The following is a 23032-nucleotide window of genomic DNA, read 5'->3' on the forward strand; positions in this document are numbered from 1 at the left end:
CCCTTTTGTACAAGGGCATTTAAAAGCAAAAGAGCAAATAGTGGCTGCTGTAGTTTCTCTGGGACATCCTCTTCCAGAGCTGTGCCATACCCTGCTTGTGAGGGGAACTTAAATAAGAAATGGGGCGTAGGGGACAGAAGCTTGTGATGTGTCTTCATTTAGTTTCAAAATGTCAAGGAGTACTCAGCAATTGAGATTGTTCAATGATGTACTGATTTTTTAAAAGACTTAATCTGTGCCCCCTGCCCTCCATGGTAGGTTCTGAAATGTAGAGTTTAAATGTCTGTGGAGTACCTTACTTTGTCGGGCTGAAAATTTGCTTTACATTGACCTGCTTTTCACTTTGTTGGCTGGGTACTAAAAGGTATGAGTTTGTGACTTCATTCTTGGGAGATTGGGAGCTTCAGAGGATTGTACAATTATGTTTCTGTGGCTTTTTTTTTTTTTTTTTTTAGGGCCACACCCATGGCACATGGAAGTTCCTGGGCTAGGGATCAAATCGGAGCTGTAGCTGCTGGCCAGTGCCACAGCCACAGCAAGGTGGGATCTCAGCGGAGTTTGCAAACGATACCACAGCTCACAGCAACGCCGGATCCTCAGCCCACTGAGTGAGGCCAGGAATCAAACCTGCATGCTCATGGATACTAGGGTTTGTTACTGTTGAGTCGTGACGGGAACCCCCATAATTTGGTAGTCTTCATCATTACTGCTTTATAATACTGCAGGTTTATAACAGGTTTGGTTTCTCTGTCCTCCCCCCCCTTTTTAGGTTAGATTTTATGAATGCTTTCTAGGTAAGGCAAGAATGGGATTCTGTTGCAAAAAAAATGAAGATCTTCAGGATTTCCTGATGATTGAGACAAGCTCTTCAGGAGATTAATTAATAGCAAATTATTCCAGTTATTTAAAAAGCACGACATCTTGGAGTTCCCATCGTGGCTCAGTGGTCAGTGAACCTGACTAACATCCGTAAGGATGCGGGTTCAATCCCTGGCCTTACTCAGCAGGTTAAGGATCTAGCTTTGCTGTGCCTCTGGTGTAGGCTGGCAGCTACAGCTCTGATTGGACCCCTAGCCTGGGAACCTCCATATACCACAGGTATGGGCCTAGAAAGACAAAACACAACATCGCATTTTGAAGTTTATCCTCTGCTGGGGCAGTAACCTTTTTGTATAGGTGGCTGTACTTAATGAAGACATAAAAGTTTACCTTTTTTTTTTTTTTTTTTGGCTATGCCCATGGCATGTGTAAGTTTCTAGGGCAGGGATCGAACCTGAGCCGCTGCAGTGACAGTACTGGGTCCTTAAAACCTGCTGTGCGGGGGAGTTCCCATCGTGGCGTAGTGGTTGACGAATCAGACTAGGAACCATGAGGTTGCGGGTTCGGTCCCTGCTCTTGCTCAGTGGGTTGACGATCCGGCGTTGCCGTGAGCTGTGGTGTAGGTTGCAGACACGGCTCGGGTCCCGCGTTGCCGTGGCTGTGGTGTAGGCCAGTGGCTACAGCTCCGATTGGACCCCTAGCCTGGGAACCTCCATATGCCGTGGGAGCGGCCCAAGAAATAGCAAAAAGACAAAAAAAAAAAAAAAACCTGCTGTGCCACCAGAGAAGTCCAAAAAGTTTACTTAGCAGTGACCCTGAGGGAAAAAGGAGTATAGTTTTGTGATTGGAACAAGAATCGGGAGAACTTAATGGAGTTGCCACTGTGGTGCAGTGGGTTAGGAACCCAGCTGCAGGCAGGGACTCATGTTGCTGTGGAGGCTCAGGTTCAATCCCCAGCCTCATGCAATGGCTTAAAGAATCCAACTTTGCATAGGTTGTAGCTGAAGCTCAAGATTCAATCCCTGGCCCAGGAACTAACATGCCTAGGGTGTGGCCATTAAAAAAAAAAAAAAAGACTTTTTAAAGTGGAGGGTGTGTGCCAACTTTATTAGTTGGGGATATGTACTCAGATATGGTCCAAATGAGACAAATCTAAATGTAGATGGATTGATGTTTGCAAAACTGAGAAGGACAAAAATGTGTATACAAGGGTGTAAATGTTTCCTTATGTGTCCTGGGACAGATCCTTTCAGGTTGATTTTAACAGTTTTAACAGCCTGTTAGCCAGAGTTGGTTTGTGCTATTCACTATCCACTGGATGTTGAACACGAACATGAACTTAAGTTTTCCTTAGAATTAAAATTCCATAAAGTACCATTACCATCAGACATGTAAGATGCACCTGTCTGGGAGTTCCCGTTGTGGCTCAGGGGTAACAAAAACAACTAGTATCCTTGAGGTTGTGGGTTCAATCCCTGGCCTCACTCAGTGGGTTAAGTATCCGAGTTGTGATGAACTGTGGTGTGGGTCGTAGATAAGGCTCAGATCCTGTGTTGCTGTGACTGTGGTAGGCCGCTAGCTGCAACTCCAATTTGATCTAGGAAGGCTGGGATCATGTGACCCTAAAAAGAAAAAAAAATACAGATCTCTGGTCAGACTCATCCATCAGCCCAGGGTTCTAGGTTTGCCCAGCTTGGGGTTCCTTAGGACAGATGGATGTTTCTGCTTCTGAACTCTTTTTTTTTCTTAGTGGCCAGTGAGCCGGTGAAAACACTTCACAGCAGACTTGAGAAGTCATTGAGCTCCACATAATTAAGCTTTCTGGTTGTGGGATTGGATAAGTGATCCTCAAGACAGGAAATAGAGGCCCTCCCAAAAGGGGGAACTTTACTCATTAGATTCATGTTCTTAAAATCTTACGACCTACAGTCAGAACCCGATAGTCTTTTTACCTCCAAGTTATTTCTTAACATTCAGCTATGGGCAGCTCGATAACTCCCACTTAAAAGAGCCTACTGTATGCCTGACTAGCTTACTAAGTGTTAAACATCTAGCCTTCAACAACCCTGATTTGTATGTGTATATAAAAGTGTCACACTTGCCTCTGATTATAAAATTGTCATGCGCCCCATTGAGCTAACTTGCCTTTGCATTTGTGTGTGCACGTGTGCACCACATATGGAGGTTTCCAGGCTAGGGGTCTAATCGGAGCTGTAGCTGCTGGCCTACACTACAGCCACAGCAACACCAGATCCAAGCCATGTCTTTGAACTGCACCAGAGCTCTCGGCAGCTCTGGATCCTTAACCCACTGAGTGAGACCAGGGATGGAACCTGCATCCTCATGGATGCTAGTCAGATTTGTTTTCACTGAGCCACGAAGGGAACTCCTGCTTTTGCATATATTGATGTCTCTTTGTTGACTTCCCATTGCAGGACAACTCCAGGATTGCCCAGGCTTTGCCAATTTCACGTTCCAGTCCACTGTGCAGGAGGTGGTCAGAACAAAGTGGATCTGACATGGTTACCTCCTGTAAAAGTGCCGGGGACACCTCTTCCAAGTCAGCAAATAAGCCACCTTCAGTATTTGACCCTTACTCACTTCCTTGGATGAGGCTCCTTCCAGTGAAGTCCTGGCACAACGTGCTGGAAGTAAAGAACCAGGGTCCCCTACATAGGCAACCCATTGCCAGGATGCCTAGTGCCAGCAAGTTACTTTTCTGAGATGGTGGCTTTTTCTCAGGGTGTAAAAGTGCCTCCTGTTTACACAGCATAGGCTGAACCACTAAACCGGAAGGCTCCAGTCTAGCCAAGTGATGGGGCAGGAGTCCTGCGAGATTTTTGGATTTTTATTTATTTATTTATTTATTTATTTATTTATTTATTTATGTCCTTTTAGGGCCACACCTGCGGCATATGGAGGTTCCCAGGTGAGGGGTTGAATCGGAGCTGTAGCTGCTGGCCTACACCAGAGGCATAGCAATGCAGGATCCGAGCCACGTCTGCGACCTACACCACAGCTCACGGCAACGCTGGATCCTTAACCCACTGAGCAAGGCCAGGGATCGAACCCGCAACCTCATCATGGTTCCTAGTCGGATTCGTTAACCACTGCGCCACGATGGGAACTCCTGGATTTATTCGTAATTTGGTATAATTTGAGAATTCATTTTCCAACAATTAGGTTCTTACAGTGACTATAGACAGGGAGCAACAGGATTAGCCCATTTTACACCAGTGACAGCGGGGAAAGAAAAGACTCGGGGTGGGAGCCAGCGTGCGGTGGGATTCAGAGGAAGAGGAGGCTGACCAGGCCCAGCGTGGACCAGCCACACAGGCACCGCCTGCCCCCCTCAGCTGGCAGGCAGTGCTGTCCCTCCCACCCCCGGGGCCGGCCCTTCTGGGCGCGCGTGGGGCAACTGGAGAACCCCGTCCTGGGAAATAGCCCTTCCTGTCCTTGTATCCCGGGGTCAGTGCCGCACGGAGCGGGAACTGCGGCCGCAGATGAAGGCCACTGGGCTCCAAATCCCTCCCTGGGGGTCAGGAGTTGGGTCCGGGGCGCGGATCCGGCGCGGCCGAGAGGCGGCGCTCGTCCCAGGTCCCGTCAAGGCCAGCGGACCTCCGGAGGGGGCGCCCGATCCCGCGACTCCGGCGCCGCTTCCCGGGAAGTTTTAAGTTTGAAAGCCCTTGGCGAAGGGGCCGGGGCTTCCGGAACCGGAGTGGTCGAGAGGAGGGGCCGAGCGGCCGCAGCGACGCCATGGAGGAGGGGGCGCCGCCGCAGGTGAACGGCGCCGGGAGAGGACCGGCTGTGGGCGCGGGCCGGGGGGGTGGGGGGAGCCTCATTCACCGCCCCGGGCGCCGCGTGCTCCAGCCGTGTCCCCAGCCCCTCCCTGTGCCCCTTTCCAGCCCCTGCTCTGGGCCCCCCTACACCTTGGCAGGGCAGATCTGAGCACGGGGGTTAAGTCCTACGTGCTTCGTGCCCCCTGGGAAGGTCCCCATATCACCTCCGAGTGACTCAGAGCCTCCAGTCAAGCCAGCCCAGGAGCCATTTGAATCTGCAGTCAGGGCCACCAGGGTGGGCCCTAAAGTTTCCCCAGATCGGTTCTTCCAGGTGGGACCGAAAGGCATCCACTGGAAAAGCAAAAGGGGGGGCCCCAGCGGGCGCCGAGGGACTGGTCCTGGGGGGAGAGGAATGTATGCGGCAGGCAGAGGGGCCCATCCGGCGTACTAGTGGGGTCCTTCCTAGAACCTGCAAGCCAGGCGGGGAGTGGGGACCGGCGGGGGAGGGGCCTAGCCTGGCGCCCAGGCGGGAACCTTCGGGCACACCGAGGGTTCCAGCCGAAATGGCGAGGAGGAGGCGGGGTTCCTGCCGGGGCTGGCAATAGGTTCGCGGTGGACACAGGGACCAAGGCTGTGTGTCTGTTCTTGGGGAGGGAGAGGTGGAGTTCTAGCCCAGAGCAAACGGGGGTGGGGACGCTGGTGTTCCCGATAGGGCCCAGCCCAGAGCCCAAGCCCAGAGGTGTGTGCGCACTTGGCAGGATTCCAGCCCCGAGCAGGCAGGACCCTGGGCTCAGCTCAAGGGTGAGGTGTCCTCAACAAGACTCCTTGAGGGCCCCCACCCCTTGGGCAACTTTCAGGCCTGCGTCTGCCCCCTCCCTCCCCCTTCCTCCGGAGGTCCTTCTGCGTGTTCCAGCAGTGGCTTGTACACATTTTCCGATTTCCTGTTAACCTCCGCCCAGCAGCGGCAGCTGGGTGACTCAGGACCCCGGTGCCGGGCCCCCTGCTCCATGGGATCTTTGTTTGCTCAGGCCCTTGGCTCTGGCCCTCTGGCCTAGGGCCGCCAAAGGATTTCCTGAGGCCCGCCCCTGCCCTCTGACAGGCTGGCCAGTGGGCCAGAGGAGGCCTGGGGTGGGGGGTCCCTGAGGCTGGGGTGGTCACCCCTTCCACTGGGCTCAGGAGATGGAGAGCCGAGAGGTAAGACAGAGGCCCTTGGAGAGCCCTTGAGGTGGGGGCGTCCATCATGGGTTACCCCGGGCTGAGGTTGGCTTTGGCACCGCTTGGTTGGAAGTGGCCTCTGGGAAGGTTTCCTCTTTCTTGCTCCCACCTGGGGTGAAGCATGAAAGAGCCTTCTCCTTCCTGCCAGGAGCTGAGCCGGGAGTGGAGCCCCCCATCCCAAGACCTCCTCAGCTCCTCTGTGCCTCTGCTTTGCCGCCTGAGGCTTTGGAACGTCAGGGGAACAGCCCTGGCTTCTACTGCGTGATTTCGGAGGTCCCTGTGTAGTGCCGAGCCTCTTTTCTGACCCCCAGACCTCAGCATGGATCCTAGACTTAGAGCAGTCTGCTTAAGCGTGGCTGGCAGGGAGAGGCTGGCGCCCAAGAGACGGTTCACTTTCTCTGTGTAGTGACCTTGGGCAAATTACTTAACCTGTGTCTCAGTTTCTTCATCTGTAAAGTGGGGATAATAACTGCACCTCCCTCATGGGCTTGCTGTCAAGACTGACAAGGTAATGTCTGCAAAGCGCTCAGACCAGAACAGCATGTAAACGTTACCAATTCCCCCCCTTCCCCTCTAGTGGCCGAGGACAGGAGCCTGGGCTGGATCAATGGCCTTGGGGTTCCCGTCTGGCTTAGGGATACTGGCTCTAAAGTCAGAGATGCTTCCCAGACCCTGTGTGTCCGTCCTGGACACCACGGACTCCTACCCCCCCACCCCACCCCCAGTCTGAGACGGTGGAGGGGGGCACTGGGAGGCCTGACTCCTCTGCCTTTGCACAGCCCGGGGCGGGCCCACGGCCTCCAGAGGACGAGAAAGAGCTGATCCGCCGGGCCATCCAGAAGGAGCTGAAAATCAAGGAGGGTATGGAGAACCTGAGGCGGGTGGCCACAGACCGCCGCCACCTGGGCCACGTGCAGCAGCTGCTGCGCTCCTCCAACCGCCGCCTGGAGCAACTGCACGGGGAACTGCGGGAGCTGCATGCCCGCATCCTGCTGCCCGGCCCTGCTGGTGAGTGACGAGTCTGGGCAGCCGCCTCGGGACAGGAGGCGGCAGGCCGACCCAGCTGCTTGGCCTTGACCCTGAGCACTCTCAGAAGCCTCTTCAGGTAGTCCCTGCCCAGGAAGCCAGGGGGGGTCTGGGCGCTGGGTGAAGGCTTCCTGTGCCCCACACTCTGTGCACACAGAACCCGCGGCCTCAGGATCTCGGCCGCTGGCAGAGCAGCCAAGGGCCCGGTACCTGGAGGCTCTACAGAGGCAGCTGCAGGTAGAACTGAAGGTCAAGCAGGGAGCCGAGAACATGACCCACACGTGTGCCAGTGGCACTCCCAAGGTAAGGCCCCTGGCATCTGCTGGGAAGAGATTTGGCCCCCAGATGATGAGGGAAGGGGGTGATCAGCCCCTATTCTGATAGGGAAATGCAGCCCAGCCACTGACCCTGTAAGGGAGACACTCCCAAATCCAGTCTGACGGGGGAGGAACAGCTCCGAGTCTCAGCTGGGTGGCAAAGGCGTGGCTCGAACTCCTAGTCTAACAGAGGAGGCAAAACGCCAGTCTAATTGGGAATCCCAGCCCAAATCCCAAGTCTGGTAGGGAAGGCCCAGCAGCACGATGTGGAAGCTTGCCCTGATCTAATAAGGGGGGCTTGACCTTAGCCCTTCCTGGTCTGGTCTGATGGGGGAACTCTGCCCCAGACCCAGTCTAAAAGGGGAGGCTTGGAAGTTCTCTTTGTGGCTCAGCGGTAACGTGCCCCTCTAGTATCCATGAGGATGCAGGTTCGATCCTTGGCCTCGCTCAGTGGGTTAAGGATCCGGCATTGCTGTGGCTGTGGCGTAGGCCAGCAGCTCTAGCTCTGATTTGACCCCCTAGCCTAGGAACTTCTATATGCTTCGGGTGCAGCCCTAAAAAGCAAAAAAAAAAAAAAAAAAAAATGTAGGAGTTCCCATCATGGCTCAGCAGACATGAACCTGACTAGCATCCATGAGGACACATGTTCAATCCCTGGCCTCATTCAGTGGGTTAAGGATCCAGTGTTGCCGTGAGCTGTGGTGCAGGTTGCAGACATGGCTTGGATCCTGCGGTGGCTGTGCCAGAGGCCAGCGGCTACAGCTCTGATTGGACCCCTAGCCTGGGAACCTCCATAAGCCGCAAGTGCAGCCCTCAAAAGACATAAATAAATAAATAAATAATTAAAAAGGGAGGCTTGGCTGTAGTATCTGGCCTACTGAGGGAGGGAGGCTTAGCTTGAACCCTAGACTGATGAAAGAGGCTTGCTCCAGTTCCCTGTCTGACCGGGGAGCCTCTGGCCTAGTCCTGGCTTGATGGGGCATATGTCACAACCCCCTAGGAGAGGAAGCTTCTGGCAGCCGCCCAGCAGATGCTACAGGACAGCCAGCTGAAGGTGGCCCTGCTGCGAATGAAGATCAGCAGCCTGGAGGCCAGCGGGTCCCCTGAGGCGGGTGAGGCCTTGAGAAGTGGGGATAGGCACAGCCGGGCAGGGCATGGGCCTGAGGGCTGACCCCCTTTCCCAGGTCCCGAGCTGCTAGTGGAGGAGCTGCAGCACCGACTACGTGTGGAGGCTGCTGTGGCCGAGGGCGCCAAGAACGTGGTGAAGCTGCTTGGGAGCCGGCGAACGCAGGACCGCAAGGGGCTGGCTGAGGTCAGACCAAGGTCCCCTCCCATTGCTGCTCCTCTAAGGGGCACCACCCTCTGCAGTGGCGGGAGACACCGCTGGACTGGCTATGTAGGGTGGCAGTGAGGAAACGGGGCACATTCTTGCCCAGACCTCATCCTGGGTGTCTCCGGGTGGCCAGAGCCCCTGCCCCCCACCGGTACCCCAAGGGCCTGTATCCCCTCCCTGTATCCCTTCTGCAGGCTCAGGCCCAGCTCCAGGAATCCTCCCAGAAACTGGACCTCCTACGGCTGGCCTTGGAGCAGCTGCTGGGGGGACTGCCTCCTGCCCACCCTCTGCGCGGCAGAGTGGCCCGGGAGCTGAGGACTGCCATGTCTGGGAACCCCCAGCCGTCGGGGACACTTGTGAAGCCCACCGCCGTGACAGGTAGCCGGAAGTCCTGCCTACTTCAGGCCTCTCCTTCCCTTCCAGGGAGGCTCCGGAAACAGTGGGGAAGGATTTTTGGAGAAGACATCCCATCCTGGCTTCACCCTCCCCTCTTTGTGTGACCTTGTGCAACTGACATGCCCTCTCCAAACCTCCGTTTATCAAGCTGTCAAACGGGGGTGACAACAGCACCCACTACTTAAGGTTGCTGCAAAAATTCAGTGAGTGGTTGCAGGTGAAATGCTGAGCACAGTGTGGGCACTGCTGGTGCGGTCAGTGGAGCTATTAGTTAAGTGAGAAATCCTGATAGTACCTTAAAGTGCCAGTGTTCGGGAGCTCACAGCCCTGGAGGCTGTGATAGACAATCCTGGGCAGTTTGGGCTATTGAAGTCCTTTTTTTTTTTTTTTTTCCTTATGGCTGTACTCGCAACATATGGGAGTTCCTAGGCCAGGGACTGAATCCTAGCTGCAGCTGTGGCAACTCTGGATCCTTTAACCCACCACATCAGGCTGGGGATCGAACCTGTGCCCCTGCAGTGACCTGAGCTGCTGCAGTTGGATTCTTAACCCACTGTACCATAGTGGGAACTCCAGAAATTTCTTTCTTGTCCTGAGCTGGATCTATCTCCTTGTAGTGGCAGCCAAAATGCAATCAACAAATAATCTGACAGGGAGTTGCCTGGTGGTCTAGTGGTTAGGACTCAGTTCTTTCCCTGCTGTGGCCTAGGTTCAGTCTCTTGTCTGGGAACTGAGATCCCATGTCAAGCAACTTTAAGCCATGGCCAAAAGAAAAAAGTCTGACAGTGTCTTGTCTGAGACACAGTGCCAACCAGAGAGCCCAGCCCCTGCCCCGCAGATCTGGTGCAGAGTAGATAGGCCACATCCCTTTGTGAACAGAGCTGAGAAGTGGAAGTGCAGGGGCTAGATGGGCCCCTCACCTGGCCTTGGGGAATCAAGGAATGCTTCCTGGAAGAGGTGTCTAAATTTGGCTTTGAAGGACTTATTGGAGTTGGCCAAGTAGACAAATTAGAGTAGACAGGGAGGGGTAAGGGCTTATTAAAAGGCTTAGGATTCTGGAGTTCCCATCGTAGCTCAGCGGTAACAAGCCTGGCTAGTATCCATGAGGACGCAAGTTCGATCCCTGGCCTTGTTTGGCGGGTTAAGGATCTGGCGTTGCTATGGGCTGTGGTGTAGGTCGCAGGCATGGCTTGGATCTGGCGTTGTTGTGGCTGTGGTGCAAGCCAGCAGCTGCAGCTCCGATTTGACCCCTAGCCTGGGAACTTCCATATGCTGCGGGTGTGGCCCTAAAAAAAATAAAATAAAAAGCCTAGGAGTCAGGTACTTCGGGGTCACCCTATGTCTTATCTCCTGGCTAAATACTGACCTTCCTCCAGTCTTTCTTCCTAAGATCATCTTCCCATCCTGGGCACTGCCGTGGTTTATAAGGTCCCTCGGAGTGTAACGTCCTGGCCCAGACTCCCTAAATGGCAGTGCTCTTCAGTCCAGTGTATGTCCTTGAAAGCTGCTGGAGTTCCACTGCCGCTTCTCCCCTTTGAGGGACAAATCTTGAACGACCCTAAAAATGAATCCACTTGGTTGGCAAAACACGCTTGTACACGTTGCAGGAGGTAGGGCTGAGCTGGTGCCCCCTTTCCATCATATGGATGGGGAACCAGCCCTAGGAAAGGGGTGGGACAGGATGGGCGGCCTGGCATCCCTCTCCTCCCTGCACCTCTCACCCCTGCACCTCTCAGCCCAGGTTCTCCCTGGGCCCTGAGCCCTGGGCAGCGTGTCTCCATGCCCTGGGGCCCCGTGCAACCTGACTGAGCTCTGAGTCTCACACCTCTGCCACGGGGTCCCGGCTTCTTCCAGCTCCCTCCCCTGGGGAGGGTGCTCAGGAGGGGAGGGCTAGTTGGTCTGCTGTGAAGCTGGCAGGTGGCTGCCGAGGCCTAATGTGGGCTGGGTGTGGGTTGAGCTACCTCCAGGAGAGGGTGGCATTCCTGGGGTCCCAGAGACCCTTGGAGGATGGCACCTGATGTCCCCCATCACGCTCCTCCTCAGGGACACTGCAGGTCCACCTCCTAGGCTGTGAGCAGTTGTTGACAGCCGTGCCTGGACGCTCCCCAGCCGCTGCGCTGGCCGGGAGCCCCTCCCAGGGCTGGCTTCGGAGCAGGGCCAAGCAGCAGCGTGGTGGAGGCGAGCTGGCCAGTGAGTAGGGGGCACGGGGAGCTGGGGGAACAGAAGAGGACCCCGCTCTTGGCCTTCCCTGAGTCCCGGTTCTGGCCCGGCAGGTGAGGTGCTGGCTGTCCTGAAGGTGGACAATCGTGTCGTGGGCCAGACGGGCTGGGGACCTGTGGCCAAGGAGTCCTGGGACCAGACCTTTGTCATCCCCCTGGAGCGGGTGAGGCTGGCCCTTGTGTGGTCAGAGGTGCCCGTGGGCCACGGGGTGGGCAACCGGCCAGGTAGGGACTGGTGCCCTGCTCCACCCCTCACCCTGGCCTCCCCGCTGCAGGCCCGAGAGCTGGAGATCGGGGTGCATTGGCGGGACTGGCGGCAGCTGTGCGGCGTGGCCTTCCTGAGGCTGGAGGACTTCCTGGACAATGCCTGTCACCAGCTCTCCCTCAACCTGGTGCCTCAGGGGCTTCTCTTTGCCCAGGTGCCCACTGGCCCCTGCCCTCTGACCCTGTGGGCCCCTGGCTCCGTTGGAGCCCAAGGCCCTCCTTGAGCGCCTCTGTGCCACCTGCCCACCCACACACGGGAGTGGAAATTAAGGCCCAGTGGGAGGGGAGCGCTAGGAAGGAGGGATTCCCAGCTTCTCTCTGAGTTTCACAGGAGCCAGAGGCCTGCATCCTTGTCTGCCCTGCCTCGTGGGTACTCTGGACAAGTCCCTCTTTCCTCTGGGCCTCAGTTGCCCCACTGGCACCAAGAAGGATGTGGATTCCAGTTCTCTGCGTCCTTCTGGCTCTTGCCTCTGTTGACTTGGGCTCAGGCTGGGATCCTGGAGGCTGAGGAGGTGGCCGTGGCAGGTGGGGTGGGAGGGGACTCGTCTTCAGCCCCGTCTCACCCCCCCACCACCCCCTGCAGGTGACCTTCTGTGACCCTGTCATTGAGAGGAGGCCCCGGCTGCAGAGGCAGAAACGTATTTTCTCCAAACGCAGAGGTGTGGAATGAAGAGGGCCATGTGAAGAGGGAGCAGGGCTGGGGTGTCAGGAGACCCCGGGACTGAGTCCCCCTTCGCCCCAGGTCAGGACTTCCTGAGGGCGTCCCAGATGAACCTCAGCATGGCGGCCTGGGGGCGCCTGGTCATGAACCTGCTGCCCCCCTGCAGCTCCCCAAGCACAATCAGTCCCCCGAAAGGGTGTTCCCAGACCCCAACCACACCCCGGGGGGCTGCTGACCCTGCCTCGCCCAGGTAAGGAGCCACACCCCAGGCTGCCTGCTTCTCTGTGATGTCCTCTCGCCTCCCCAGAGGCAGGGGGACCCTCCGACCCATCCATCTGTCTCGCACGGCCGTGTGTCCACCCCGCAGCTCTCCCGTCTGCCAGTGCCCGGTCCTGTGTCTGCTTCCTCCCTACAGCAATTTCCCACCCAAGAAGTCCCCCTTGCGAGAAGAGATCCAACCCCCACCCAAGCCCCCTCGCCTCTACCTGCCCCAGGAGCCGACCCCTGAGGAGATGCCGGTAAGGGGCGGAGGTGGGGCTGGTACCCCCTGGGGGCTGCCTGGGCAGGGGTGGCAGGGCTGGAGGGAAAGAGGGGAGAAAGCCCCACCCCACCCCGGACCCCTCTGCCCTCACAGCGCACCAAGCGGCCCCACATGGAGCCCAGGACTCGACCCGGGCCGTCTCTGCCAGCCTCGGCCCCCAGGTAGGGACACAGTTTGGGTTTGAGACATTTCCCCAGTCCCTGGAGTGCTTCCCTGTTGGACGTTTGCACATCGCCCCGCACTCCTTGGCTCGCTGTCAGGTTCTCACTCGCTGAACCCGCATGGCTGAGTTCAGCCTGCCTAAGAGAGTCCGGGAAACCAAGAGTCCCACGAGCCCCCCGCCCGGGCTGTCCAGCCCCTGGCCCTCCCCCCCACAGGCAGGGGACAGTCCAGGACCTGGCGTGGAGGGTTTGGAGCAGCTCCTGGTGGAGGCCTAGCCCCCTGGTCCCGGGGGGCTTCCTGTACCCTCTCTCTTGCAGGAAACCCCCCCGGCTTCAGGACTTCCGCTGCTTGGCTGTGCTGGGCCGGGGCCACTTCGGGAAGGTAGTGGGCTGAGGAGGGTGCAGTGGATGGGGGTGGGCAGGGCCCAGGACATTAGCTGGGGGGCCCTGGGGGCTGTGGGGCTGTGGGGCTGTGGGGGGAGGGGGAGGCAGACGCCTCTCCTGCCCACCTGGAGCCCAGCCTCTCTCTGGTCCCCAGGTCCTCCTGGTCCAATTCAAGGGGACAGGGCAGTATTATGCCATCAAAGCATTGAAGAAGCAGGAGGTGCTGAGCCGAGAGGAGATAGAGAGGTGAGTCCTGAGGCCGAGGCGTGTGGGTCTGGACACCTGGAGACCTCCCCAGAATGACAGGCCTGGCCTGGTGGCCCCAGAAGGCAGCCGAATGCTACTGGGGCTTTGAGGAGGTGACCCTATGGGGCCAGCCAGGCCTGGGTTCCCTTTTTAGCAACTGCCGTTGTTAACTCTGTGCCCTTGGGCAGGTCCCCTCTTCCTTGCACCTCAGTTTCCTCATCTGTGAAATGGGAACAGGGTGGTTGGACAGGTTCAATGACCCATGAGAACTCCTGATGCCTGCCTGGCACTGGGACTCCCAGGCCAGTGAGCCCAGTGTGTTGTGTGAGTGACAGGGCACGGCTGGGGTGTTTTCCTTCCTTTGGGGGTTCCCTCCTTCCCTCTAAAACCCATGCCCTCCCCTGCAGCCTGTACTGTGAGAAGCGGATCCTGGAGGCTGTGGGGCGCACAGGGCACCCCTTCCTGCTCTCCCTCCTTGCCTGCTTCCAGACCTCCAGCCACGCCTGCTTCGTGACCGAGTTCGCGCCTGGGGGCGACCTCATGATGCAGATCCATGAGGATGTCTTCCCTGAGCCCCAGGCCCGGTGGGTTTCCATCTCTCTTGTCTGCCTCTTCCAGCAAAAGCCTTCGCTGGGCACCCAGCCCCTTCATCCTGCTTTCTCCAGGGTGCCCAACAGCAGAAGAGCATGGAGTCAGGGAGGCCTTGGTTCAAATTCTTGTTATCAACCCTCATAGCATTTGTGACCTCGCATCTGTCTATGTAGCTATGAATTGAACTCATAACGACCCTTTCATCAGCTTATTGCATAAGTGAAGGTAATATTTATAAACTGCCGAGCACAGGGACTTGTGAGCAGTGATTGACAGCTGGAGTTGTTACTTGTTTTCTTTCTTTCTTTTTTTTTGGGGGGGGGGGCTGAATCTGAGGCATTTGGAAGTTCCCTGGCCTGGGATCAAACCTTTACCACAGGACGCTGCTGTGTCCCAAGCCACAGCAGTGACAATGCTGATTCCTTAACCTGCTGAGCCGCCAGGGAACTCCCTGGAGTTATTATTTCTTGCCCAGCAGAGGGTGGGCTCTGGAGCCCCCGGTTCACTTATCCGCTCTGCCACTAGCCGTGTGACCCTGGGCAAGACATTTATCAGGAGTCTCGGATCCTCATTGGAAAAATAGGCATGATGGGCGTCAGTGGGCAGCCGCTGGGAGGATGCCAGGGCAGGTGTGAGCACGCTCCGTGTCATCCCTGGCACAATTGCAGAGCCTTGGAAGGGTATGCTGTTAGCTGGAGGAGCCCTGCCCTCGCCACACATCTGACTCTGGCTGGGACATCTGGGGTCCCCAGGCCCTGGCCATCCTGGTGCCTCCCTGCCCCCCACAGTCCTGGGCCTGAACCCTCCCCCACCCAACCCCCTCCAGGTTCTACCTGGCCTGTGTAGTCCTGGGACTGCAGTTCTTACACGAGCAGAAGATCATTTACAGGTAACTTGCCCCCGAGGGGCTGGGGAGTGGATGAGGAACAGAGGCTACCCTCCTCCTGGGCTGCCCTTGGGTGGGGCTGCTCTTTCCTGGGCATCAGTGCTCCTCAGCCCCTTCGATCTACACCCCTCCCCGCCCCCGGCTGCCCTCAGAGACCTGAAGTTGGATAACCTTCTGCTGGATGCCCAGGGTTTCCTGAAGATTGCCGACTTTGGGCTGTGTAAGGAAGGTGGGTGCCTCCTGCCCAGGATCCCACGTCCTCTGGCCTTGCTTGCTCAGCCCAGGCCCGGGGTGGTGGGCAAATGGCACCTCCTGGGAAATCTGCTTACCTGGACCTCATTCCATAGCCCAGCCAGAAAGATTGGCTCTTCCTTCCCAGGCCCAGGAGCTCAGAAAAAGCCTCTTGCCCTTGGGAGGGAGAGCCTGGGCTAGGAGAGGGTGCTGCGTTCTGAGCTCTGTGTGACCTTGGCATGCAAGCTTGGCTGAGACTGAGATTCCTCATTAGGCAGATGGCAGAGAAATGTCCCCACCGCCAAGAGTGTGGGGCAGGGCTCGGCAGGGGCTTCAGTACGTGGGGCCCTAAGGCTTGGTCCTTGAGTCTCCCCACTGCAGAGGCTGCTGTGGATGCGAGACACCACGCTGACATCAGTGTGAATGTTGCTTTGCAGGGATCGGCTTTGGGGACCGGACGAGCACCTTCTGCGGCACCCCAGAGTTCCTGGCCCCCGAAGTGCTGACCCAGGAGGCCTACACGCGGGCTGTGGACTGGTGGGGGCTGGGTGTGCTGCTCTATGAGATGCTGGTGGGCGAGGTGAGTGCTGGGTGGGGGCTTCCAAGTCGGGGAGGGGTGGGGGTGGCCCGTGCACCCTGCTGACCCCCATCCCTGCAGTGCCCGTTCCCAGGGGACACAGAGGAGGAGGTGTTTGACTGCATCGTCAATACCGATGCCCCCTACCCCCGCTTTCTGTCGGTGCAGGGGCTTGAGCTCATTCAGAAGGTAATCACTGCGGGGTCCAGGGCTGGGCTGGACGGTGCCCTTGGGACCCCCCCCCCGACCCAAGAGGTTGGGGGAGGGGGAGGCGGGCAGGGCCTTGGGGCCAAATGCCCTGATTGAGCATCTGTCCGCTTGCCCAGCTCCTCCAGAAGTGCCCGGAGAAGCGCCTGGGGGCAGGCGAGCGAGACGCTGAGGAGATCAAGACACAGCCTTTCTTCAGGGTGAGTGGCCAGGGCCTCAGTGGTCCTGGCGCCTGGCACAGCGGGAGTCATTGAGGGCTCACAGGGGCGGCTGTTCCCATCGTCTCAGGCGCCTTTGCCCTTGCCCCCAGACCACCGACTGGCAGGCCCTGCTTGCCCGTGCCGTCCAGCCCCCCTTCGTGCCCACGCTCTGCAGCCCCACAGACCTGCGCTACTTCGAGGGCGAGTTCACAGGGCTGCCGCCTGCGCTGACCCCGCCTGACCCCCGCAGCCCCCTCACCGCCCGCCAACAGGCCGCCTTCCAGGACTTTGACTTCGTGTCCGAGAGATTCCTGGAGCCCTGAAGACCTCCCAGCATCACCACTCGCTGCCCCCAGGCTGTTAGAATTCCTGCTGGCCCACCAGTCCGCCCGTCTGGGCGCCCTGCCCTGTAGGCCCAGCCTGGCCTGGTGTTGATGTGCCCTTGGGACTCGAGGTGGCAGGCACAGGGCTGCCATCATGGGCTGCGCTCAGTCACTGGGCAAAGTGCTGCCCTCCGCCCCCCTCCCGCCCACCTCTCCTGTGTCCCCCTGGACCAGAAAGGTGGCACAGTGAGGAGTGGTCTGGCTTTTTTTTTTTAATACTTGACTTACTTTATGGATTATTAAATATATAAAACTGTGCACTGGAGGCAGCCTGGCTTGGAGTGGGGGCGGTGGGCCTCTCCAAAGCCCGGGTCCTTTTGTGCCTGAGCCCCCGACCCCCGACAGGTCCTCTTCCTCCCCTCCTGCCTTGAGAGGGCAGGGCCGCCCACCCAGGCAGGGTTCTGTCCTTCAGCTCCGACCCAAGGCCCGGGAGCAGTGGGCAGGAGTAGGGGGCCGACCCCACCCGGTGCAGCCCCTCTGGTGTTCAGGCACAAGATGGTGGCCCCGCCTCCAGCGACCCTAAACAGCCTGGCTGCTGCCATCCCGCTCTTCCTCCTCCTCCTCGGCCCACAGGGTCTCCCAGGACCCCGAGGGCCATCCACAGAAGAAGTGGGCCAGGTTGCGGGTCAGGCCGCGGTCGAAGGGGTTGCCGGGGCGCTGGCGGAGGTAGGCGATGCGGTGGGAAGAGATGAACTCCCAGGTGGTGGTGTTACTGGCCACCAGGTAGAGGTGTGAGGCCAAGAGCAGGCTGGCCACCAGGGAGAAGAGGGACAGCAGCAGGAAGGTGGCCAACAGGAGCCCGCTGGACCGCAGCCAGAGCCCCCAGGGCTGGAAGAAGCGGAGGCCAGACCTGCAGGGAAGGAGAAAGGCTGGGGCCCGGAGCTGGGGGAGGGTGGGGGTGCCCGACGGAGCCCCCAGGTGGGCAGCCACCTGGGAGAGGGCCCGAGGCCCCTGAAGAGGGAACCTGGCGCTCTACATGCCTGGTGGGTGCGTGCTCCCTTCCCCGCCCCACACCCAGGGTGCTGGGGGAACCCACCATGCCAGGTACAGGCCCCACAGAAGCACCACCAGCTGCAGCGCCAGGTAGGCCACGAAGAGCGGGTGGTTGCGCTCCCCCACGCAGTTCTCCATCCAGGGGCAGTGGTGGTCGTAGCGGCGGACACAGCGCCGGCACTCACGGCAGTGCCGGGCCCGCAGGGGTTGCTGTGGGCACAGAGGGAGGCAGGCCTCAACACCCACTCCCCTCCGGGCCCAACAGTGAGGGTGGGAGGTCAGGTCTCGCATCTGGGAGGCCTCCCTGGAGGAGGGGTGAGGCCAAGGAGTCTCAACCTCCCCTTCACCCATCCCACAGAGGCCCCTGCCTCACCCACCAGCACCATGCAGAATCTGCAGCGCCGAAGGGGGATGGCCTGAGGAACCATGGCTGTCTGTTCTTCCTTGGCCTCCTCCTGAAAGTGGGGGGGGGACAGAGGATAAGATAGGCTCCCCTTAGGAGGCGGATGACACTGGTGGGTATCTCCCTTGGGGGCCAGCTTAGCTCTGGGTGTGCCCATTTGAGTGGGGTCAAGTGCCTTGGACTGTGTGAAGCTGTGTGACCTTTGCCAGTGGCTTTCCCTCTCTGGGCCTTGGCAATTTTGTCATTGTAGGATGGGGCTCTAGGACTGGCAAGATTCCCTGGGGTTCTCTATGAAAGCCCTCAGCACTAAGTCTAGCATAAGACCCATTCCTGGGGCCCTAAGTTCCCTGTTGGAGGGAGGAGGGGTTCAGGGCCCCCAGTTACCTGGGGCTGGGGAAGGACATTCACGTATCCTGGGTCCATGAGTGACACAGCCAGGTAAAGCAGCAGGGAGCCCAGCACCAGGAGCAGGAAGGTGAGGGGCAGGAGCAGCTCCCCCTGTTCTTCCCACTGCCGCAGTGCTGGAGAGGCCAGAGAGGGAGAGTGAGACCCGGGCGGTGGAACAGAGAGTGCAGGGGTGGGGTGTTGCTGGAGGTGGGAAGTGTGTCACCCTGGCTGAGCAAAGGCCTGGAGATGGGGTTTGATTGATGGTCGGGTGTGGCCACTGCATAGGGTACAGAGGGAGAAGTCCAGGTCCAGAAGAGGAAAAAAAAAGGTGTCTGTGCTCTCTCTAGAGGGCAATAGGGAACCATGAAAGGTTACAGGATCAGCTCTTTTTTTTTTAGGTCTGCACCTGCAGTATATGAAGATTCCCAGGCTAGGGGTCGAATCACAGCAACATGGGATCTGAGCCACATCTGCAACCTACTCTGAAGCTTACAGCAACACTGGATCCTTAACCCACTGAACGAGGCCAAGGGTCAAACCTGTATCCTCATGGACACAATGTTGGGTTCTTAACCCACTTAGCCACAATGGGAACACCCAAATCTGTTTCTTTCTTCCTTTTTTTTTTTTGTATTTTAAGAATTAAAAAACAATTTTTTTAAATTATAGTTGATTGACAACAGATCTGTTTCTGAAAGCACCCCCCTCTTCCTGCTGGAGTAAAGATGGATCAGAGGGGAAGCCTGGAGGCCTACCCAGGGGGGTTGGACAAAGCAAGGGCAGGATGGGTGGAGAAGGAGAGATGGACAGGAGGCAGTAAGGGAGTGAAGGGGCCAGACTTGACTGGATGGTGGGAGAATTCGGGAAAGAGGTCCAAGGGGTTTGTCTCTGAGATGGGGAGAGACAGGTGGGTTTGAGATGCCCCAGACAGAGATAGAGGAGGGCGGGGCCACAAGGCTGGGATGCTGCAGGGGGTTAACAGGGGAGCCCAGGTTGGGAAGGGTCCAGCCCATGGAGGTGACTGAAGGTTTGGCAGAGATAGGGGCGCTGAGGAAGGAGGGTCAGGAGACAGCCAGACAGCAGAGTATGGACAACTCTGGTGCCCCTTGGTTGTAAGAGGGAGCAGAGAAGGAGAAGGAAGGGGGATCGCATGGGGAGACAGAGCAGGTTTTTAGACTAAAGGGTGAAGGCAGCGTTGGAGACTTGAGAAGGTCTTGGGAGGAATGCCCCAGGTCCAGGGGTTTAGGCTGGAGCAAGGAAGGAGGAGTGGGGGCTGTGGTGGGAGTGGTGGTGGGAGTGAGGAAGGGTGAGAACTTGAGGGGGAGCTGGCCTGTGGCAGGTAAGGGTGGGAGTGGGTCCGTGGGTGAATGAGTGCCATCAGGGGAACAATCAAGAATGAGGACATGGGGGCAGGCTGCTCTCCTGTGGGGTGTTCTCTTGCCTGAGGTCGGGGAGCCTGGACTTGGGCAGCTACTGACCACGGGCGTGAGCAGGAGGCCAGTCCTTCACCTAGTTGATCCTTGGAATTTTGGGAGTCAATTCCTAGGAAGGGTTGGGCGGTGGGTAGGAGATGGGGCCGGATCTGGTGGGCACCGGGTGGGTCCTGGAATAGACAGGGTATCCGGCAGGGATCAGGATGATTCTGGGGTTAGTTAGGGATCACCTGGGTATTAGGCGGAAAGTAGGTGGCTCTAGGAATGAGAGATGGGGAGGGAGCCTCAGGAGCTGGAAGAGACCGGGTGAATCCCAGGATCTCGGTTTCGGCAGGGGACTCAGTGAGACTCAAACGTCAGGGGAACCACGCGGGATAGGGTAGGTCCGGGGTCGCGCGGGGTCCGGCTCACCGGTATCATGCAGGAACAGCACCAGCGTGATCCCCCAGGTCAGCACGGTGTGCCCGGTCCGCACCAGGACCCCAGGGCTGAGGAGCGCCCAGGGCGCCATGGCCTCGGCCCGGGGCCCCACCCGGAAGAAGCGCCCAGAGGGGCGGGCCCTCCGAGCGAGAGGGCCCCCGGTTGCCCAGGGATTGGCTGATCCGGGAGGTGGGCGGGGCCGTCGTGGGTTAGAGAGGCTACCTATTGGGCAACAGCTGCAGCCGAATAAGCCCTCGAGCCAACAGGTGCCTGGAGAGGCTGAGGGCGGGGCCGGCGCGCGCGCAGCCGGTAACTCCCCCACCCCACCCCCCGCCCCCACCAGCCAGGTAAGTTTCGAAAGCCGAGTAGTCGCGAGGCTCCATCCCATCCTACTGGACTTCCACCACCCGCCCAAATTCCAGTCTCATGCAGGCGTGCGGCTCCCTGGGCGCTTCAAATCTCCAGGTATTGTGTCTCCAGGTTGCAGAATTGTGCCCCGTTGAAAGATGTGATGAGCAAGACCTTGAGGGGGGCAGGAGTCGCCCACTGGTGCCCCTTAGTGACACCCTATTCGTTGTCAGATGTTGCAAATGGGTGAGAGCAGAGTGGAGGTCCCTGGTGTAGATTCTATGAGAGGCCCAACTTGGGTCAGGGCCAGAAATACCAGAGCATTGGAGTTCCCGCTGTGGCACCGTGTAAGAACCCGACTACAGCGCCTCGGGTTGCTGTGGAGGCGCAGGTTCCACCCCCTACCCCTGGAGTGGGTTAAAGGATCCAACCTTGTGGCAGCTGTGGCATAGGTCACAGCTGCATCTCGGATTCAATCCCTGGCCCAGGAAGTTCCACATGCTGCTGGTGTGGCTATAAAAGAAAAGAAAAGAAAAGAAAGAAAAAAAGAAGAAATTCCAGCACTGCCTCTTCCTATCCGTTTATAATTTGCTTGGGCAAATTACTGACATCACTCGAAGCTCTGTTGTCTGTCTGTGCATTGGGAATGATAATAGTGCCCCCGCTGATGTGGCTGGAGCATCACAGAATGGAATATGGTGTCTAGCGGAAGACCATCCTGTCTCCCCCACTCTAAGGCAGCACCCACACCCTCCTGACTTGCTCAACCCAAGGCATCAGGCTATCTGCCATGAAACCTCATCATTCACTGCTCACACTGCACGGAGAGGTCCCTAGGGCCTTCCCCATTCAGCCCTGCCTTCCCCCCATCTTCCTCCCTCTGACACCAGTCCAGGTGTCAGAGAAGGTCCAGGAAGATGGACCTTTCTCCATCAGATTGTCGTCCCCCCCCCCCCCCCCCGCCTCCACCATGGCAGGATATTCTGACATTTGCTGTTTTTGTCAACTCAACCTCCCTTCCATATCCAGTGTGGTTTTGGAGAAACCGTTTCCCTCACTCCATCGGGTGGTGGGATACAGAGTGCGCATGTCAGAATGCCAAATATGGTTTCCATCTCATTATCCCCAGTGATTGGTCCTAATCAAAATCATTCCATGAGACTCTTCTATAGATGCTGAGAGAGAAAGGGGCATTCTTTTTTGTTTTGAAGGAGAAAAGAATAGCTCTATTTCTTTGCCAGGCATAGGGGGACAGAGCAGGGCTCTTGCCTTCAAAAACTGTGCATCGTGAAAGGGGCATTCTTTTGGATCTCAAGAATAAGGAATAGGATATAATAGCGATTGGCAGCTGGCTTTATGCTGTGTGAAGAGAAACTCTGGCAGGAGAGAAGGAGGCCAATTGTAAGAGCCACAGAGATAAGCGGCACAGAAAGAGGGAGCAAGAGGCAGTCTTAACAACATTGGGCCCCTAGATCCAACTATGCCTGAAGCTGATGTTAATGCTAGAGTCCCAGCTGCATTAATCAATGAATTTCCTACCACCTTTGACTAACCAGGGTAAGTGTTTGAGCTAAGTGTCTCTCACCTGCAACTCTTTTTTGTGGGGGAGGACAGCTGGAGCATATGGAGTTCATCAGGCTAGGGGTCGAAGCAGAGCTGCAGCTGCAGGCGTGCACTGCAGCAACTCGGGACTGAGCAGAGAGTCTGCAACATAGACCAGAGCTTGGGGCAAAACTGGATCCCTGACCCACTGAGCGAGGCCACGGATCAAACCTGCATCCTCATGGATACTAGTCGGGTTTGTAACCCACTGAGCCACAACAGGAACTCCATGGATAGATTTTAATCATAATATGCTACTGCAATAAGGAAGAGGATCCAGCATGAACTGAATGCCACTTTGATTTGTACAGGGGTGACCGGGTATTTTAAAGGGAGAATGAGGGGGTTCAGATGGGGAAGGGCAGAAGCCTGGAGAGACTCAGTGAAAAATTACAGAGTGAGTCGGGGCAGATGCTGATTAGGCCAGCTGTGTCTGCTAGCTGGCAATGATTGAAGGTGGGTTTTTTTTTCTCCCACAGAGACTGGGAGACAGAGATCTGATCCTTCCTGATGATTACATATTAAAGGGGTGGCTTTCAGGTCCTTGTGAAAGACACTCCTGAGTTGTAGGAGATATCGATACAGCTCAGAGGGCCAGAGGAAGATCTCACAGTTGTAAGCCCTTTCTAGTAAGTGCTCTAAGAAGGAGTGGTTAAGGGCCTGTGGTCAGGTATTGGTTAAAACAAGGTAAACTCTGGAGTTCCCGTCGTGGCTCAGTGGTTAATGAATCCGACTGAACCATGAGGTTGCGGGTTCGATCCCTGGCCTTGCTCAGTGGGTTAAGGATCTGGCGTTGCCGTCAGCTGTGGTGTCCGTTGCAGATGTGGCTCGGATCCCGCATTGCGTAGGCCAGCGGCTACAGCTCCGATTGGACCCCTAGCCTGGCAACCTCCATATGCCGTGGGAACGGCCCTAAAAATGGCAAAAAGACCAAAAAAAAAAAAAAACCAAAAAACCCAAGGTAAATTCTTTGGGCAGGCTGGAGCTTTCTCAGGCAGGCCCTTTAAGGA

General features: G+C 57.4%; 2 protein-coding genes across 6 annotated transcripts; one reads left to right on the forward strand and one right to left on the reverse strand.

The window, feature by feature from the left end:
- The first annotated feature begins 4246 nt into the window (after positions 1-4246).
- Positions 4247-16632, forward strand: PKN3 (protein kinase N3). Of its 2 annotated transcripts, none has more exons than XM_047768590.1 (22): positions 4247-4599; positions 6593-6821; positions 6997-7142; positions 8157-8268; positions 8341-8468; positions 8684-8867; positions 10929-11075; positions 11159-11268; positions 11380-11523; positions 11952-12027; positions 12111-12279; positions 12397-12547; positions 12664-12731; positions 13050-13113; positions 13270-13361; positions 13769-13945; positions 14779-14841; positions 14991-15067; positions 15507-15649; positions 15728-15835; positions 15973-16053; positions 16164-16632. In XM_047768590.1, the coding sequence occupies exons 1-22, from the start codon at positions 4576-4578 to the stop codon at positions 16374-16376; spliced, it is 2706 nt and encodes a 901-aa protein (XP_047624546.1). In that variant the 5' UTR covers positions 4247-4575; the 3' UTR covers positions 16377-16632. The 2 variants fall into 2 exon arrangements, with proteins under 2 accessions (XP_047624546.1, XP_047624547.1); XM_047768591.1 differs by having other exon boundaries at positions 4250-4599; positions 12445-12547.
- Position 16633: 1 nt separating this feature from the next.
- On the reverse strand, positions 16634-20210 carry ZDHHC12 (zinc finger DHHC-type palmitoyltransferase 12). Of its 4 annotated transcripts, none has more exons than XM_047768597.1 (5): positions 20064-20210; positions 18217-18245; positions 17807-17884; positions 17473-17639; positions 16634-17286 (listed from the first exon to the last, which is right to left on the reverse strand). In XM_047768597.1, exons 1-5 carry the CDS (start codon positions 20161-20163, stop codon positions 16956-16958), a joined length of 705 nt encoding a protein of 234 aa, XP_047624553.1. In that variant the 5' UTR covers positions 20164-20210; the 3' UTR covers positions 16634-16955. The 4 variants fall into 4 exon arrangements, with proteins under 4 accessions (XP_047624553.1, XP_047624550.1, XP_047624552.1 ...); XM_047768594.1 differs by having other exon boundaries at positions 18217-18353; XM_047768598.1 differs by having other exon boundaries at positions 17063-17264; positions 18217-18353.
- Positions 20211-23032: the final 2822 nt, after the last annotated feature.

The sequence above is a fragment of the Phacochoerus africanus genome, chromosome 2 (genome assembly GCF_016906955.1).
Source record: "Phacochoerus africanus isolate WHEZ1 chromosome 2, ROS_Pafr_v1, whole genome shotgun sequence".
NCBI lineage: Eukaryota > Metazoa > Chordata > Mammalia > Artiodactyla > Suidae > Phacochoerus > Phacochoerus africanus.

What these genes read in the sequence shown, in the direction of transcription:
- PKN3 (XM_047768590.1), top strand. Translation starts at nt 4,576, where the DNA reads ATGGAGGAGGGGGCGCCGCCGCAG. An exon ending in TGGTGGAGGCGAGCTGGCCA is followed by an intron (nt 11,076 to 11,158) that starts GTGAGTAGGGGG and finishes CTGGCCCGGCAG; the next exon opens with GTGAGGTGCTGGCTGTCCTG. An exon ending in CGACCCCTGAGGAGATGCCG is followed by an intron (nt 12,548 to 12,663) that starts GTAAGGGGCGGA and finishes CTGCCCTCACAG; the next exon opens with CGCACCAAGCGGCCCCACAT.
- ZDHHC12 (XM_047768594.1), bottom strand. Translation starts at nt 20,163, where the DNA reads ATGGCGCCCTGGGCGCTCCTCAGCCCTGGGGTCCTGGTGCGGACCGGG. An exon ending in GCTGTTCCTGCATGATACCG is followed by an intron (nt 18,354 to 20,063) that starts GTGAGCCGGACC and finishes TGGCCTCTCCAG; the next exon opens with CACTGCGGCAGTGGGAAGAA. An exon ending in GCAGATTCTGCATGGTGCTG is followed by an intron (nt 17,640 to 17,806) that starts GTGGGTGAGGCA and finishes CTGTGCCCACAG; the next exon opens with CAACCCCTGCGGGCCCGGCA.